Source organism: Eschrichtius robustus, chromosome 10, assembly GCF_028021215.1.
Source record: "Eschrichtius robustus isolate mEscRob2 chromosome 10, mEscRob2.pri, whole genome shotgun sequence".
NCBI classification, from domain to species: domain Eukaryota; kingdom Metazoa; phylum Chordata; class Mammalia; order Artiodactyla; family Eschrichtiidae; genus Eschrichtius; species Eschrichtius robustus.
In genome coordinates, this window is record NC_090833.1 from 22,172,718 (window position 1) to 22,191,902 (window position 19,185).

Here is a 19,185-nt window from a genome sequence, read left to right on the forward strand (position 1 = left end):
TGCTGTATTAGCAAGGATGGAACTCTTCCCTCCTGCATCTTTGTATGTGTCACATATTTGGGCTGAGCTCCTGAAAGGACTAGTTTACTTTGAGTAGAAACAGACTCTGCATAGCTACTATGCTACACTTTTATGCTACGTATTTTACAATTATATAATACAAAAAGCAATATGTTAATCTTTGACTTAAAATGTCATACCAACAAACTTGTGATATATTGCAACCGTTTTATTAATATGATGGACTGGGATATGTCTTTTAACAGGAGTATTGATTCACTACCATGAATGTGTTTCGATACTTTGCTGCAGTATCATACTCGATTCAGTCAAATTACGTGTGAATTACTTTCACTTTCACACGTATAAAACATTTACATTTCATGGTTTGATAGAACAGCACACAGCCATGCACCTCTTCTTTCTAGTTTATATGCATGTCAATATGCTCACATAAAATGGATTTTTCACACTCAAGGACTTCATAATATATGAACTTTTCATGACACTATTTCTGCTCTTTTTTTTTTTAATTAAAGGGGGGTAAAAAAGCAATACTGTGGTACGAAAGACCTTCTTACAAGGTTCTTTCTGGAGAAATGTTTGAGAATACACTTATAGTCCTATAATGACTGTAATCAAGCTCATCCTACAAGGACATGAAGGCAGATTCACTCTCCTGGAGAGTTTCTAATCTTAGTAAGAATATTATGACTGGGGGGGAGATATTATAAAGACAGTCCAGCAGAAGACTCTCCTAGAGAGATATTTTGAACATATTTCAAACCTATAATGACTGTCATAAAGATGACATGATAGTTGAATCATTTTGCTGAAGAAGTCTGTGTCTAGAAAGACACTCAAAAATGTAATTAAATGCTGTTATAATTTTTATGTTTTGTGAAACTATTAGAGGCCACGAAAGCAGAAAAATGTAGCACTATAACAAAATAAGGAAACACTTTTGAAGAATAAACACTTAACACGCAAAAATTTTCAATGGTATCTAATAAATTTTCATGTCAAATTTTTTAACCAAACATATAAAATTTTTAAATGGCAACTAATAAATCTTCATGTCAAATCTTTTAACAAAATCCACAAATTGATTATAAAAATTGAACAATCATAAATGTCTTATGTATAAAGTTTGAAGGGAAAGTTTAAATTTCTACATTATTCTGTTTAATCAAATACTTGAGGAATTTTAGTTACTGCTGAGGAACAGTCAGTACATTTCTAAAATAATTCAGTTATGAAAATAGTATCACAATTAAGGTTTGGCATAGTAGCATTCCAGCAATCTTCAGTCATCCACAAACATTAACCGTCCGGGCCCTTCATTCTTCATCCACCTCCTATATCTCTTCCATCTAGGGTCATTTGCCAGTCTTTTCTTTAGTTCCTCTTCTTGTTCCTGTTTGTAGACCTGTCAGTATAAATAACATAAACTGACTTGACAATCCAAAGAGAATCATTTGTCATTAGCTTTATGGCATGTTTATATTTTTCAAATATAACTTTAGGTAAAAGTTTCCAATGAATGTATTGGTTTGTCTTCTGAAGACCATGCACCTAAGATTACTAAGCAATTAAGCACTTTAATGTTTAGTGTTAAATAAAAAAGAATAACTTGTGCAAGAACTAGTAATTTTTTTCACTGATTTCTGTAACCTGGAAATACATTCTTTTCCTCCTTGAAATCATATATAAGCTGAGTTTAAAGGGTTTAAACATTTCCTCTCTATGACTAATGTCCAATATTAAAGAATCAACACTTTATTTTTTTAACTCTGTAAATTTAACAGATGGCTTTCAGTTTTGTTGATCCTAACCAAGGAACAAAGTGACCTTATAAATACATTTGTCTCCAGATTGAACTTACAACTACTTTTATCTTCAATGATAATTACTGGTTTTTCAAAATATTGTTAACTAAAGTTCCCAAAGAAGGTTAAATAAACCACAGAGGTTAAGAACAAAGAATATCTTTCATTTCTATAACCTTTCGTGGGTATCAGTTGAAGCTAAATGGACAAGTTTTCATAACCAATTTCACAGCCATATCAAATTTCAGAAAGAAATTATTTTACTTCCAAATTTCAGGGAGTAACCACTAAGATAACCTCATGTAATACAGTGATAATTCAGCCCAGGATAGCACTCTATGACAGACAGAGCTTATTGTATAGTGGGCAGCTTCAACTACTTAAAAGTGAAAACTTATCAAATAATTTAGGAGCTACCATGTTACCTTCCATTTTTATGTTCTTTATAAGTAGGCTGAATATATCTACTTGCCAAATCATTCTGGCAATTCACAGTACAGTTTAACACAACAAATTAGACCATACTTCAAATTTTTAGCATTAGTAAATTAATGTATTTGAAGTTCATCTTTTAAAATGACAAATTATAGGTTAAAAACCCACTGTTCCACTACTAAATATAGTCATACAGTCAACAAAAGATCTTTCTATATTTAACTCTTCGATTTCAGAAATTTGAGCACACTTCTGTGATCCCTTGTCACATACCTAGTTTTAAGTTGGTAACGAAGGTTACAGTAATTACTCACCTCATAATTCTCCTTTATCCAAAGCTCCCGTTTAAGAAAAGTTTCTTTCTGATGATCTTCTAGACTATCAAACTGAGACTTTGACATCTTCATAGATTTACGTATGATATATAGTCTTTCTTCTTCCCCATATTCTTTGCCTTTGATGTTAAAATTATAGATCCACCGGCAATACCAGACTATATATGAGCACAGGTGAAAGGGAGCTAAGAGAATTTGAAACAGGAGAAGGTCACGGAACTGGGGTTTCTGATAGCCTCCCTTTATATCTATTTTACTTTTTATAATGTTCTTTATGATGTTCTCCTCCTCGTCACGAATTTCCTCTTTGGACTTTTTGTTTCTGCCCTTCTCTTTAGCTTTTCTCAGCAATCCCTGCTGCTTGGCAATCTCCATGGCTTGGATACGGTACTTGGGCACTGTGGCCAGGTAGCTGATTGCCTTGTTGTAGCTGTTCCACCAGCTGAAAAACTAGAATATTTAACAAAGAAAACTGGGTAATTTTTATTACCAAAATTCATCTTGGTGAACACAACAACCCCCCCCCAAAACCTATTCTGATTAAAAACAGGGACCTCAAAAATCTTACTCTGTAAGTTAAAGATACAGTTGAATAATGCCCATGTGGACACGGGATCTCCAGGCCTGATAAGTCAGATAAGCCCTGAGCTGAGCCAAAAAGCCACTGATTCTCCACAGGAGACACCCAGGATCAGAGGACGGATCGGTGGAATCACATCACACCTGTTGATTTCACATCTTTACCATTTGACTCTTCCCTAGATCACAATTAAGAAATCCCTCCTCTTCTATTTTTTTTTTAAGGTTGCAGTCTACTTACTGGAGGAAGAATCGAATGGTAAAACTAGCTGGTGAGGAGTTTCTTTCCAAAAAATCCCTGGGTATAGACTCAGGCAACTATAGACCATCTGCACATACCACAGTAATGCTCGTCATATTCTGAACTGAAAGATTCAAATATGTTTGAACTCTTTACTTATTTGGACAGGAAGACATTAAGTCACTTCATAAATATATTCAACCACAAAGGGTTTTATTATCAGAAAAAGTCCTACTCCTCATATAGTACCTCCACACGTTTCAGCTATTTTACTGAATAAATACAGCAGTTGTACCAATAATATCCTGAAATATTATAGTAGCAATCTATTAGGAATAGCAAAAAAAAAAAATATGACTAGGGTATTACGTTATCTAAAACAGAAAAGTAAAATTGCCCTTCCTCTCCCTGTTGAAAAGGCAGCACTACAAAAGCTGATACATTTAAAATATACAGCTTTAGTTTTCAATAGGAATTCTTTTGTCATATCGATTGAATTTCATTTCTGGGAATTAAACTGGAGAAGTAATTCTGAAACTAGCAAACTGCTTCATTCTAGTCACTTGACTTTCTTTTTTCTTCTAGAGGAGGATATGATAGGTGTGGTTAGTTGAGGAACAATAGTAGGGAAAACTCATTTCAGGCTAAACTTGTATTTCTGTGATATTTTAAAACAACATAAAAAGTTACTGTAGCACTTTCAGTCTATTTCAGTGGTTTTCAAACTGAGCAGGAGTGCCCTTAGCTGCCATGGGGAAATGTGTGCGACATTTTTGTTTGTTACAATGATGGCAAGCTCTACACTCCTGGCATTTGGCAGGTAGGTGCCAGGACTAGTTAGGCCATATTAAGGAGTTTGGAATTTTCCCCAAGTTTAATGGGAAATCATTGAAAAGTCCTATGAAAGTAGTTTGGTCCTTGAACAATGCGGGGGGGGGCACCACCCTCTGCAGAATCTGAGTGCAGCGTATAGCTGGCCCTCCGTATGCATGGCTCCTCCCTGTCCTCCGATTCAGCCAACCTCAGATGGTGCACCGCTGCGGTTCGGTACTGCATGTAGTGAAAAGAATCCGTGTGTAAGTGGACCACTGCAATTCCAACCCATGTTGTTCAAGGGTCACCTGTAAATGATATGATCTAGTTGGCATTCACTCTGTTATATGGAAAATACTCTAGAGGGGGCCACGAGAAAAAGATCTGAGTTTTTTGTTTGTTTGTTTTTGACAGTTATATAATGACATTCATGATTTCTTAGATTGCCTGCCAACAAAGATTCCAATATTATCAATTGGTTAAATAAATATTTTTCTAATATAAAAAATTAATCTCACCTGGAAGTAAAATTCTACAAAAAGGTACTTCTAGTTCAGTTTGAATGACTAGCACTAGCCACTGTGCACTCCTGCACATGCACGTAGATACACACATCCATCAATACACACCTGAAACACTGAAATAGCGCACACACTGACCAAGATCACAACTCTCACATCCACTTTAGGGGCTAAGCGCCTGCTGTAGTAGTGGTAGTAATGGCTGTAGTACTCTTCTGGGTGATCCAGCATGTAATCATAATCTTTTCGAGTTTCTTCATCCTGTAAAATAACAAGATATCCAGTTTCATAGGGCAGCTCATAAAATGGTCTTAGTTAATAATCTGTTAAAGTCAAATCTAGAATTTTGTAATTATGTAATCAATCTGAATAAAAGAATAAACTGTCAAAATCAAAAAATTTCCCATAATTCCTCAAAGGGACACACAAATTTGTTTCCAGAACTTTAATACTAGGTATAAAGCATAATTAAAAAATTTCCTCAAATTCTTGAGGAGTATTAGTCCTCCTGGAAAAAATAAAAACACCTCAGTAGCAATGAACCATGCCTTTTTAGCCAGTGCTGTGGTGCTAATAAGGATGTCGCCGTGTTCTTACAATTGAAGAGCATGTTGACACCTACTCTCAGTAACTGTTGATAGAAAAAAGAATGTTTATCTCTGTTGTATATATTCACAATCATTTCCCAACCTTGTATAGAAGGTTTTCTTTCGAAAGCAATGATTAAAACAACAAAAAAGTAGACGAAACCAGTCGATGCCCTCAAAATTGAATTATGCTCATCCCAAGGAAACACTGAGACATCGATGCAGGATAATGGTCAAAGTCTAGCTTTGTGATATTAGGCAAAAATTTTAGCCTCTGAGCCTCACTCTTCTTCACTTGTAAATTAGAGATATTAATAGCTGCCCTACTAATTTTACAGGGTTATTTTGTATATCAGATGACATACAGTATACAAAAAAACAGGTTAAAAATATGTAGTATTTCACTATTATAACACATTTTCACAGCCCAGTTCATAAATAAGGTAATATATAGCTCTTTTTTTTTCTTTCTTTTTTTTTTTAAATAAATTTATTTAGTTATTTATTTTGGCTGCATTGGGTCTTTGTTGCTGTGCGCGTGGGCTTTCTCTGGTTGTGGCGAGTGGGGGCTACTCTTCGTTGCAGTGCGCGGGCTTCTCATTGCGGTGGCTTCTCTTGTTGCAGAGCACAGGCTCTAGGTGCACAGGCTTCAGTAGTTGCAGCACGTGGGCTCAGTAGTTGTGCCTCGCGGGCTCTAGAGCGCAGGCTCAGTAGTTGTGGCGCACGGGCTTAGTTGCTCCGTGGCATGTGGGATCTTCCCGGACCAGGGCTCGAACCCATGTCCCCTGCATTGGCAGGTGGATTCTTAACCACTGCACCACCAGGGAAGCCCCTGTATAGCTCTTTCTTAATCATGCAAACATGTTGAAAAAATTATAGCATTCTGAAATGCTGCTCAAATGGTCACAAATAAAGCATTTCTTAAAACCTTCTCTAATTTTAATCAGTTTCCAACAGGTATAAACGCCAATCTTTTACTGAGCTACATAGGTTGAAAAGCTAGGTTATGATTTGCTTTTTTTTTTTAATCCCACAGGAAACCTATTTTTCAGCTTGTCTTGTTTCCAAAAAATGTTAAAGACTAAAAATAAAACTACAGCAAATTCTTTACTCTTTATAAGTGAGTACAACATAAACCATTATGAAAAAAAATCTTTCTTTAACCTAGATGACTTCTTTCTATGATAAATTAATTATTCAGCATTCATAAAGTTGCAGATTATTAGCTAAACATTTCAAAATCTGCACTTAGTGCTTTGTTACCACAGAGGTGCTGGGGTCTGTTCAGGGCCTCCTCCTTTCTTTTTTTTTAAATAAATTTATTTATTTTTAATTTATTTTAATTTTATTTTTGGCTTCGTTGGGTCTTCGTTGCTGTGCGCAGGATTTCTCTAGTTACGGCGAGCGAGGGCTACTCTTCGTTGCGGTGCGCAGGCTTCTCATCGCAGTGGCTTCTCTTGTTGCAGAGCATGAGCTCTTGGTGCGCGGGCTTCAGTAGTTGTGGCATGCGGGCTTCAGTAGTTGTGGCTCGCAGGCTCAGTAGTTGTGGCACACAGGCTTAGCTGCTCTGCAGCATGTGGGATATTCCCGGACCAGGGCTCGAACCCGTGTCCCCTGCATTGGCAGGTGGATTCTTAACCACTGCGCCACCAGGGAAGCCCTCAGTAACAGTTCTTACGTTCAAAATATTTTTTACCTCTGACTAGAATTTGAAACTAGATGAAGTAGTATCTAGTATAATTAGATGTAAATATATTTAAAGTCTATTCCATGGCACTGTATGGAGGGCCAATATGCGAATCATCTATTATATAAGGAAAGCTGAGCTCAGGCTGATTTTTTTTTTAACTTTTTTTTTTGATTTTAATTTTTATTTATTTACTTATTTATTTATAGCTGTGTTGGGTCTTCGTTTCTGTGCGAGGGCTTTCTCTAGTCGTGGCAAGTGGGGGCCATTCTTCATCGCGGTGCGCGGGCCTTCTCATTATCACGGCCTCTCTTGTTGCAGCGCACAGGCTCCAGACGCGCAGGCTCAGTAATTGTGGCTCACGGGCCTAGTTGCTCCGTGGCATGTGGGATCTTCCCAGACCAGGGCTCAAACCCGTGTCCCCTGCATTGGCAGGCAGATTCTCAACCACTGCACCATCAGGGAAGCCCCTCAGGCTGATATTATTTTCAAATTCACTCCTTGTATGTTCTCTTCCATTAGAAAAGATTTTCTCGGGAGTTCCCTGGTGGCCTACTGGTTAGGATTCCAGCCTTTCACTGCCATGGCCTGGGTTCAATCCCTGGTAGGGGAACTGAGATCCCGCAAGCTGCGTGCCACACGCCTCAACTGTCAGTCCATTATTCCTCCTATAACCCATCATCATATTCTAGAGTTTCTAACCTAAAGAGGGTAAAACGTTGCAGGTCATAAGCCTATGTCTCTTGATGTATTTCATTCTGAGTACTTCAAGACATCCTTTGAGAATTTTTCCATTCTCCCTCCATTTTTTTGCCCTTTTGGCTAATTTTATAGATATGGTCTGCTTTTGGCCTGAATTCGTTGCCTTTTAAACTCAGCCTCCCAATCTTGGCAGATGCTTTTTGAAATGTATTTCTTCAAACACGATTCTTCTCCTTGCTCCAACTAGATTACAGGTAGTTTTGAAACTAACTGCCCCCCTGAGATGAGATTCCTACAGTCCTCCAGCATCACTATCTCTGCACAGTCCATTGCCCAGTCTGACTGTCTGTACTCCTCCTGGTTGAAGTATACAGCAAGATCTGTGAGTGTCACTGAAATCTGCTCTGTGAACGTCATGCGTCTAGTGGCTGTTCTCTTGTTTGTTCTCTTATCTTAGTGAAGGTCACAGTCCACAGAATGCAGATGTCCTTCTTCAAGCTTTTCACCCATATCTTCCCCCCGAGTCACCATCTCACTGGTCCCTGGATTTGTGACTTCATCAAGTCCAGAGCTTCATTTAACAGGATGGTCAGCTAATGCTCCAGTACCAGCAACTCCAAAATTTATACCTTATGTCTAGCCTCTCTACTGTAACCAGAGCCTGCAGGGTCTATTCAGGGCCCTCTATAATGAGTCCTCAAACTACCTCATCCCTGTAAAAGGTTTCAGGGTCAAGTCTGACTTCTCTTAGAATGGTTTTCTTTTCCTTGGGGCCACCATAATTTCATGACCCTGTTTTGGTCATGATTAGAGACAAGAAGGTCTGCGATCTCCTTGTTACAGCGTTTATTCAGCCACAATCTTCTTTTTTTAATGTGTTTAAAGCTTTCTCTCCAGAATGAAGAAAATGGATTTTAGGCTGAGGCATGCATAATACACTTTACAAGGTTGTTCAAGGTTGGCACAAATTGAAGAGTTAGGGATTCTCAACAATCTAAGTCAAAGTCCTACTCTTCAGTAGCCTACTAAGTTTAGAATCAACCTAGTAAAAACACAGGATACCAGGAATATTAGCAAAAAAGAAAAGACAGACTGGGACCCAATTAGAGAGTTTCACGTACATTCTTACATATTTTTACCATATATTTATTTTTAATACCATATATTTATTTTTTCTCCTACCCATCTTGGGACTAAAGTAGCCTCACAGTTTGTTTGTTTGTTCTGTCCAATGCTTCCCAGTGTCTAGTAAGGTAAGTTCAATTTTCCTTGTCATGCAACAAGGCCTCCATAACTGACCCAAACTTACCTACTTAAGAAACATCTTATCACTCTCCCTTCTTTTGCCCATAGCAAACATTCAGATAGCAATTTCTGGAATTTGGTGTGTTCTTCAAGTACAGCATGCTCTTTTATATCTATGACTGAACAGATAATTATTCACTTTAACTCAAATGCCCAAGCCTTTCTTCCAACCTCATGAGCTCCTATTAATCCTTTAGAACATAAACATTAGTAGACAGATTTAGACCACTCTTATTACACTTATTACCTATTTATTATAGCACTTATCACATTGTGATCATCAGTTTTTTTCTTTTCCTTGAATGAGAACTTCTAGAAGGCAGGTAGGGTGATTCCTTAATCTCTGTATATCCAAGGCCTAGCACAGTGCCTGGCATTCAATAAATATCATTTCAAAACTGAATGAAATTTTATAAAGGCTCTCCCTCACTACAGACATCTCTCCAGCCACACAGGTCTCCACCTCACCAGGAAGGTGAGACGGGTGACTATGCCACAAAAACTTGGGCTTGGCAGAAATGACTGCTTGTCTTCATAGCTTATGAAGATATGCTAATGTGGCTAAAATAGCTTAAACCTTAAAACAGTGTAATATCTTACCTTTCAATAAGGTAGTATTTTTTCTTTCAGCAATTTTGTGGATCTTAAGGTCCCAGGGTCAGGAGATTCCAACTTCTTTCCAAAACCAAAACCTTTATACTTGTTTCTTCCTCCTCTCTGTCCTGAGCCTTGACAAGCAGGGCAATAAGCTCCTTGTTTCTAATCTCTACAGGAAAAAATGGTGCTTCTGCTGGTGTCCACTCCACTCCCAATCCTCTTGGGCATATGCAGGAGGACTGGAACATAACCACCAATATCTAGATCAGAAGTGAACAAGAGGAAACCCACAAGCAAAGAAAGCACTGAATCCTTCCTTCTCTTATGAAAATGATCGTTCCCCCCTCCCCAGAGGCAAAAATATATTATGTTCTTGTCCTTGAAAGAAATAATGAATTGTTTGATTTCAATAAACTTAAATTGCAATAATTAGATATTGCAGCCAGTTTCACATTTAAAATCTTCGATTATACAAATAATAGAAACCATTTAGGATGGCAAAGGCCAAGAATCAATAATATATGAAAATATAGTAATAGTTTGTTCATTCTTAAATATATATAGTAATCCTGTTTTTAAGAGAAATACACAAACAAATGATCCTTTAAAAAAATAACATCTGTTCCCCTAAACTTTTTTCCAGGCCATTACACCCTACTAAAGAGGAAGAAAGTTAACTGCTCTGAGTTTTCATTTCTCTTCCTGTTCCCTACCCACCAGCCACTCGTGCAACTATATTCTACGTCTTCTCTTCTCAGTCTACATGTGGTCATAGCAACTTCCATCATTTGCAGTATCACCTATATATCATATACGAATGACACACAGATCTGTTTTCCCTGCTCCTACTATTTTCAGTTACCTCCTGAACACTTCCTAAATGTAACATAAATATCTCAAATTCAACATGCTCAAAACCCAAATCTGCTCCTGTGTCTCAGTTAACGGTATCACCATCTACTTGGTTACCTGAGCTTTAAAAAACCTTAGTTATTTTCAGTTCAGCAAATAGTTATGCAGGGCCTTAAGCCATGTGCTGAGCACAAAGGAGGATAAAAAAACAAATAAATTAAGGACCTGGCCTCAATAACTCTCCCATCTACAAGAAGACTCTAGCAAGCAAGAAGAGCACAATTCAATGTACTAAGGACTAACTCTGCCTGAGACCACTGGTAATGGGATTCACAGAAGACATGAAATGAGTGCTAGATCCTGAAAAGCAAGTAAGATGTGGTAAAATTTGTTCCAGGCAAGGTGAACAGCAAGTGTTAAGGTACAGAAGCATCAGTGTATAGAACAGATTCAGTGAAGCTTAAGCACTGGGGAAGTTTAGGGAAGAAAGGAGTAGTAAATGTGGCCAGGAAGATAGGTTTGGATAAGAACCACAGGGGATCTTATATGCCATGCTAAAGTGTTAGGGTGTTACTGTCTGTGCTATTCAAACATAAAATGTTTTCAAGTATGAGAAAAATAAATAGCATTGAGTAGAAGTGTATATTTTGGGACGATAACTCTGATAGTATTGTAAAGAAAGGAATGAGGGAGAAACAGATTTTAGAGACTAAGAAGTAGAACAAATAGGACTTAGTGATTAAAGGGGTACAGGAATCAATCATGTTGAGTATGAGAGTGATGTTTCTAATTATAGTCACTGCGTGAACCATGTTATTCTAAGAATAAAGGAAGAGGACAGCAAGTGTGGAGAAGAGGCAGGGGAAAACTGTGGAAGATTTTGAAATGGGGAGGAAAGAAAATTACTGGATAGCTTTTCAATGCCTGGAGCCTCCAAGGATTATCCCTGTAGGAGGGGTGTGCCTTTATTTGTCTTTGAAAAGTCTATTTTAACTTTGTAGAGAAAGAAGTAACTTGTGGAAAACTGGAAGTAATGCAAATAATTCTTATTCACAAAAAGACAAATCGTGACCAGTGGAATTAAGGCAACTGATAACTGCCTTGTCATACTGACCAGTATTACAGGCACTTCAGCACTCCTTGTCTTGACTGTAAACTGTGTGGCACTTTTTCTCTTTTGAACCAGTTTTAATATCTTACTGGTTCCCTCATTAACTGAGTTAAATAAAATCTTTGACATGTTCATTTTGTATTTGTACACGAGTCAACCTCTTTTAAACTTTATGCTTTAACAAAGAAAACAGGATTAGTTTCATGTATAATTTTGGGTACCTGTGCTACAAATGAGAGACAATCGAAAAATATGAACCTAGAGAATACACGAATTTCAGGGTTGTCAAGGATGTAGTTGAGTTTCATCAGGACGAGCTTAGAAAATAAAAAGAAAAGAGTACCCAAAGGACAGGACTCTAAGGAAATGCAATGTTTAAGGTGAAGGCAGAGGAAAAGAAATACAGACTAAAAGAAATGGCTAGAAAGCTTGGAGAAAGGGGGAGAATTACATGAAGGGAGTCAAAGGAGAACAGCTTAAAGAACTACGTAGTCAACATCAAATGCCACAAATAGTTCCAACAGGAAGAGCAGCCCTCTGATCTGATGCTTAGAGCATCACTATTCATCTTAGGAAGAACAGCTCCAGAACGTGTGCTGATGCGCACGTCAGTCTATGACAGTTTAAATGAAAGGGGGATGAGGAAGTAAGGATGGCCAACAATGAAGAAAGAAGAAAAATTGACCGTAGCTTTAAAAGAAGCAAAATTAAGGAATGAGAAATGAACCAAATAAGAGATTCTTAAGTTACCAAAGAGGAATGATGAGATTCCAGAAGACTAAGATAGAAATAAAATGAGTTCAGCCAAGAATACCTTCCTGCCTTCCCCCAACCCATCTTCCACATTGTTCCCAGAACTTTCTTTCTGAAACAAACATCAGATTGTGTTACTTATGCACTTTAAAACCTCTGGTAACTTCAATACATAAGGTTCACATGCCTGAACACAGCTTAAAGGGTCGATCCCAAACTATTTCCAGTCTCCTGAAACATTCTCCCTACCATGCACCTGACAGGCTTCTAACCTAGAAATAGTAGATCCCCTACAGTCTCTAAAAATACAGTAAGGGTCTTTGTGCTGTGAATATCTCAAAATATTCTGTTTACCCATGATAAATTTGCACAAGCAAAATTAAAACGTCAAGTGCTTAGTTTCTGGCTAGAATTATATCAACTCAGTAGTTTTTGTGTTACTCGAAAAAGCTCTGATGTGTTGTTGATACCATCATGTGTCAGGTAGTCACAGCACTAGATTTAAACACATCTGGTGTATAATCAACGTTGGCCATAAGTAGGGAATAACAGGTGAAATTAAGGGATGAGTAAAAAATAAACAACACTTATGGGTTCACAGCAGAAATAGCAAATGTGGCACATAAGGTACCACACCCTTCTTCTGGGCCCATGGGAGAACAGTTTAACATGTCATCTTTTCCACTAAACCCAGACAAGGCCCCCAAATTTACAAGTGTTACATGGAGTCGAGACCAATTACAGTTGGCATGTGAAATGAAAATTATCTGCCATCAAGCTTACTTAACTTGGCTGTTTATCAGCATCACAACTGTAATAGAAATTTACATCATTTCTATTAGTTTTATGAATACCCAATTATTATGAATGACTGATTAAAATCTGGATCGATGCTGGAAAAGAAAAATTGTAATACCAATAAGTGCGGTTAATTTTTTTCCTCCAAAACGAAGAGTCCCTGGGAAAAGCATAATAAAAGTGATCCTACATCTCATTCCTGGAACAAGCCTTGCACGCTCATGACTCCATGTTTTCGTGGATCAAGACTTTTCTCTACCAGAAATGTCCCTCCACAGTCAACCTTGGTGACTGTTCTAGATCCAGATCAAAGAGTACATTCTTCTCCAATCCCCTGAGAAGAAATAATTGTGTTCTCTCAGTGCTGCAATATAATCTACAAGTTTTTATTATATAACTTAGATAAATAATAACCAAACAATAAGTATCTGTATCCTTCTTATACTAAAAGCTTAAAGGCAGGAACTGTGCCGTTTTCATTGTTATGGTCTCCTCCCCCAGCACCTGTGTCAGTACCAGTTAGAGGAAGGGTTAAGCGAATATACAAAGGGAGAACAATAAACAGTAACCATAACAGGGCAGGGAGTTCATAATCCCCTTTTTGTCAAATCATTCTTAAGTGCTAAAGCCCTGCCACATCAACCAGACTGATTAAAAAGAAACTGACATGTTCCTGTGACTTCCCTGCCAAGACAAGGCTGGAGGAGCAGAAGTCTCTCTCTATACATCCCTTCAATTTATCAGATAACCTGCACGCCAGTAATACCTCCAAGACCTTTTCTGTGTTCTTCTCTCATGATCTTGCAAAATGCTGTCAAACTCTACCATTTTCTACCAATTACAGTTTTTCTAAGTGCATCCTTACCACCTATTCCCTCATCTGATTTCTATGCCATCCTTCTCGTTTTATCTAATTCATCCAGTTCATATCTATATCAAAAATAATTAATGTTCTTAAAAGCCCTGAGAAAATAATTTCTCCTTAAAAACAGAAGTATAATTTTTCTCTCATGCAGGAATTTTTCATTCATACCCATCCAATCTACCTTATCTGTACCACTCTTTAAAACTACAATTAATTTGGGGTAAAATGCCAAAGTAGGCTTCACATAACAATGTCAAAACGCCAGAAATCCACTTTCGATTTCCATCCTATCTGAATCTATCTCCAGATAGGAGTTTTTATTTTACAAGCATTCATTATCTATGTGCCAGACACTGTGCTAGGTGCCAAGGATATACATGCAAAAATGAAGTTTAGTGGAGAGGGGAGAAGGGCTACTCAGGATTTACAGTGCAGTGTGATAAGTGCTATATCCACATAAAAAGATCGAATGTTGACACAGCAAGTGAGAGTCTGTTTACTTAACTTCCAAAGTCCATGTGTCCCTGAATCCCCAGTAGTCAAATACACTAAATAGTTATTTCACCGTCTTAACTCATATTATGAAACAAATATAAAGCAGTGTGTGAAATCATAATGGTTTCAAGTCCTGCTGAGATCTAGAGGTTTAAGTTATTTGAGAACATGAACTAAGCATGACTTGGTAAAAGCATCTGACAAGTCCCTTTGCCTTCCATTATTACCCATCCTTCTTTTTCTGGTTTTTCTCAATCTCTCTATTCACAGGTAGAATCTCTGTTGCTATGAAAACAATGACCAGCTGTGATAATATCTTCTTGTCTGACCAACTGCATTTAAATCATGTTAGTATCCTTATTTTTTAACAATTTCCATCTAAAAAAACTCTCTCTCAAAGAGGCATTTATTTAACCAAGACAACTTCAGAGTCATAAATCCACTATATCTTACACAAATATAACTCTCATTTTGGTTATTCAGAGATGCTTGGTTGTTATAAGTTTTGATGGAACACCACTGTAAGACTATAATGAGGATATAGTATAGCTTTTTATATCATACATGTTAAAAATGCTAAGAGACTTGAACAGACCAAGAATAAGAAATTAAGAAGGTTATCAAAAAATTATGGGGGGAGAAAAAAGGCTCCTGGCTCCAATGAATTTACAACTAATTTATTTCAGATTTCACAAAAGAAACAATTTCTGTTAGATACACTGTTCCAGAGATGGAATCTACCTGGGCATTCTACAAAGCAAATATAGAATCAACTTCTCCCTCCATATGCCAGCAATAACTGAACATGGCTGTGAAGGAGGACACAGTATTCCCAAGGCCCTCCCTCCTTTTCAGCTCTCACAGGGTTTATTGCTATTCTTTATGGAGAAATATATAGCGTATAACAAAAAGAGCAAATAGAAATGAAATGTGGTCCCAGGTCTGCAGTTGCTGCCCCCATGAGATGATATATGGAATTTCAGGTAGGCTTCTGCGGCTCATCTTCATTCCAGAGCCACTGGAACTTATCAGCTTCTCCCACTATTCTATCTGACCTGCTCGTAGTAAAGGCCAGGTGGACCTCTTATCCCTCACAAGCCCTCTTTCCAGTCTGTGGATATAATCCAAGCAAAACAGTGGTTACATCCCTGTTGCCTCAAGGGGATGACCCCAGTTTATCAGATCTCTGCATTACCCAGAAATGATATCTTCTGGCAACCTTCTCACAATTCTCCATTATGACAGCAATAAAATCAGACCACCCTGTTTGTTTTTAATAACTTCTTCCACACATGGCAAGTCAAAGTCCTTTTCCTTATTCCAGGAGAGAGCATCTGCAATGAAGTTTTTAAAAAAGTTTCTGAATGTGTTCCACTTGGAAGTGGAATCCCTATCTATCTCTATAAATTTAACATGGGAGTTTTCATAGAGCTCAACTAAGTCTGATTTCCATGGGTCCAAACTAAGCCCAGACAGCCCTTTTCTCTCACAGATAATTTTCGTTCTCCTGCAGTAATAATGAGTGGGGTTGGGGAAACTATAGAACACTCTCTCCCACCCTCCATCAGTGCAACTCCAGTTCTAGTTTCCTGTTTGGAGGCATTTGCAGCTACCGCAAACCTGTCCCAATCAAGAGTAAGTGTTACTTTCTCCAGACATACTAGTTTTTAACTGCCTCAAAGTTCCTTGTTCTTGAGTGGACAAATTATTTTATTGAGCTTTTTGTTAGCTGACAAATCAGTGCTAAACTTGTAGCAGCATTTAGAGGCAACCAGTACAGCCAGATCAGCCTCTGAATTTGTCTCTTCGAGAAAATGGCAAGAATATTTAGAGTCCTGGGATTCCTCCCAGCCAGATTTTCTACAGTCTCTATTTCTTGGCACTTTTTTTCAAAGTTCTTACTATCGTGCTCACCGTTTTCATGCCAAATTTACCCGTCTCCAACCCCAGCAGAAGGCAACAGTCGCCACTGTTTCTGCTGCCTCTCTTCTGGAAGTTCTCCACCTGCCCAGTGCTCCCTCTTGTGCCACGAGGGCTTTGGAGGACCAGTGGCAGCCCTTCTGGGTGCTCATCTGGACCACTATCTTTCCTCACTGCAGAAAAGCAGACTGGAGCTTCAGATGCTGGGCTGCCTTGAATGAAGTTCTTTCCCATCTTTCTGAAGTCTTTCCTCAATCACTCTCTATCCCAAATAATAGGCAACCAAGCCCTCTGGCCTCAGCACTTTCCCAAACCCCCCATTCCTCAGTTAACTGCCAAGAAAAATTACAATCTCACCAATGCTGGTGAGAATTTAGTGAATTTTATGACTCCATATTATCCGAACTGCTCTGGAAAGTAAGCCATGAACTCCTTGACTCAGTATTTTCAGCTCTGGAAATCTAACCTGGAAAAATAATCCATGGTTAAATTATAGCATACCCACTCAAAGTAGTCACTAAAAGCAGACGATACAGCAACATGGAAAACTCTGCCTCATGAAGAAAAAAAAAAAAGTACCCTACAACTGCAACTGCTGTTGCATTAGCATGATGGGGCCCTTGAAGCAGTAACACTTCCACCAAATATGATTTGTACTTAGTGATTTCTTATGGTTTGCTTTTCCCAGCAGTAGAAGAAAACAGGATCAGGCTAAATCTCCCCATCCCCACAAGACTCAATAAAACCTTTGGGAAATGACTACACATATACTCACAAAATATTTCCTACTAGAAATTCTCAGTCTTGAAACCCAAGTCATTAAGCACCTATTTGCAGGTCCTGTATAGGGGGTTTCTCATTTATCATTTAACCTCATAACAACCCGTGGAGCAGGTATCATGGCCTTAATTGTGCCTATGAAGAAACAGGTACTTTGACATATTAAGTCACTATCCAAGGTCATACAGGGGTATTCAGAGCCGGAGTCAAACATCCGGTGTTGTTCTTAGTATTTTTCTACATCCTTAAACCCAAGCTAAATGTCACAATTAATACCATCCCCAGAAACCAAGTTTCTGTCAACTCAAATTCGGGCATCTCACTGTCACTGGAGCCCTTTCCTGCGTTCTATCACAGATCTTGGTAATAATAATCACCCTGCTTTCCGAGAGTGAGCTGCACGTTATTAAAACATTTTCACTAAATCGTAAGAAGCCCAAAGCTTTGCATAAAAAAGACTGTAACAAAAAGGAGGGGGCTGGCTGCCCTCCAAGACCGAGGGGGTTCCCATCTTTGTCAGTGGGCCGTATGCGCTCTCTCACGTGGGGAAGCGCGAGCATCCTAAGGGTGGTGGCGGTGGTCGCGCCCGGCGCCGGAGTCACAGGGAGCCTCGCTCCCCGGGCCAGGGGCCGAAGGGGCCACGCCGCGCGCTTCGCCAGCGGGTCCTCGCAGCCCACCCGCGCCCCCAGGCTTACCTTAAGAGTCTCGTAGGCGGTGGCCACCAGCAGGAAGGCCTCCTCCGCGCTCTGCGGCGTCCGTCCGGGGCCCTGGTCGCCGGGCTCGGGCCGGTAGCGGTCGGGGTGGTAGCGCCGAGCCAGCTGGCGGTAGGCCCGCGCGATCTCCGCCTTGCCCGCCGTGCGGCTCACCCCCAGCACCTCGTAGCAGTCCCGCGTGCCGCAGTAGAGCCCTTCCACCAGGGCCGCCGCGGGCCGCGGCAGCAGCACCGCCAGCAGCAGGGGCGGCAGCAGCACTAACCAGCGCCAGCCGGTAGCGCCGGGTCCCCGGCGCGGAGCGATCGGCGTCGCCATCCCGGCTGGGCCACGGCTCCACTAGCCCAGCCGCACCCCTGCACTCCACCGCGCGCCCGGCTGGGCTGCCGGACCCAGATCCACGTCAGCACGCGGCGCCTCCGCGCAGGCGCACCGGGCGCGGCTGCCTCAACCACTTCCGTCACGACCGTTGCTAGGGGAGCAGGACGCTTCAGCCTCCCGGCTGCTTCCGCTGTCTGTGAACGCGTTCCTAGTCCCAGCGGCCAGAGGGTTTGTCCTCAGTTGGACGGACCTAAAGGATGTCTCTGTGTCTGAGGTGCACTTAACCAGTGTATGCAGAGTGCTTTACTGTCCACAGTGCCCTTCCCAGGCAATCTTTTAGGCATCATGACTTCGTTTGCTGCCATTGGTAGGTAGTCTGGCTCTCTTGCCCTCTGGTTATCAGCCTCAAGATGTGTGCCCAGGGTTTTAAAGCTGGGTCTCAGCCCCGACTCCGTCTCACTAACTCCATTCTCCCTTTCCAAAAGGAAGTTTAACTTAGAGATTCTAGGCGCTCTCTGCCTTAAAGTTCATGGCCATCTAGTTCCGGGTTTCTTAGCCTCCGCACTATTGACATTTGGCCTGGATAATTCTTTTCCTTGTAGGGACTGTCCTATGCACTGTACGATGTTTAGCAGCATCTCTGGCCTCTACACACTAGATGCCAGTAGTACCACCACCTCAATCGTGACAATCAAAAATGTATCCACGTATTCTCAAACGTGTTCTGGGGGTACGGCTGCCAGAAAAGATGCAGGTCGCTCAGTTAAATCTGAATTTCAGATAAACATTTTTTTAGTATATTATGTCCAAAATATTGCATGGGACTCTATAGCAACATGAAGAACTTTACCTCAAAAAAAGTTGTTTCTATCATTCACTCAGTAAATATTTCTTGAGTCTTTACTATGAACTAGACAGTGTTGTAGGCTCTGAGGACATAGTGGTGAGC

The 19,185-nt window shown here is 39.8% G+C and overlaps 1 protein-coding gene across 1 annotated transcript; it reads right to left on the reverse strand.

Moving 5' to 3' along the window:
* Positions 1-1,056: 1,056 nt before the first annotated feature.
* Positions 1,057-18,327, reverse strand: DNAJC25 (DnaJ heat shock protein family (Hsp40) member C25). Its single transcript, XM_068551833.1, has 4 exons — positions 17,901-18,327; positions 4,862-5,014; positions 2,579-3,049; positions 1,057-1,429 (listed from the first exon to the last, which is right to left on the reverse strand). The coding sequence occupies exons 1-4, from the start codon at positions 18,231-18,233 to the stop codon at positions 1,307-1,309; spliced, it is 1,080 nt and encodes a 359-aa protein (XP_068407934.1). The 5' UTR covers positions 18,234-18,327; the 3' UTR covers positions 1,057-1,306.
* Between the last annotated feature and the right edge of the window lie 858 nt (positions 18,328-19,185).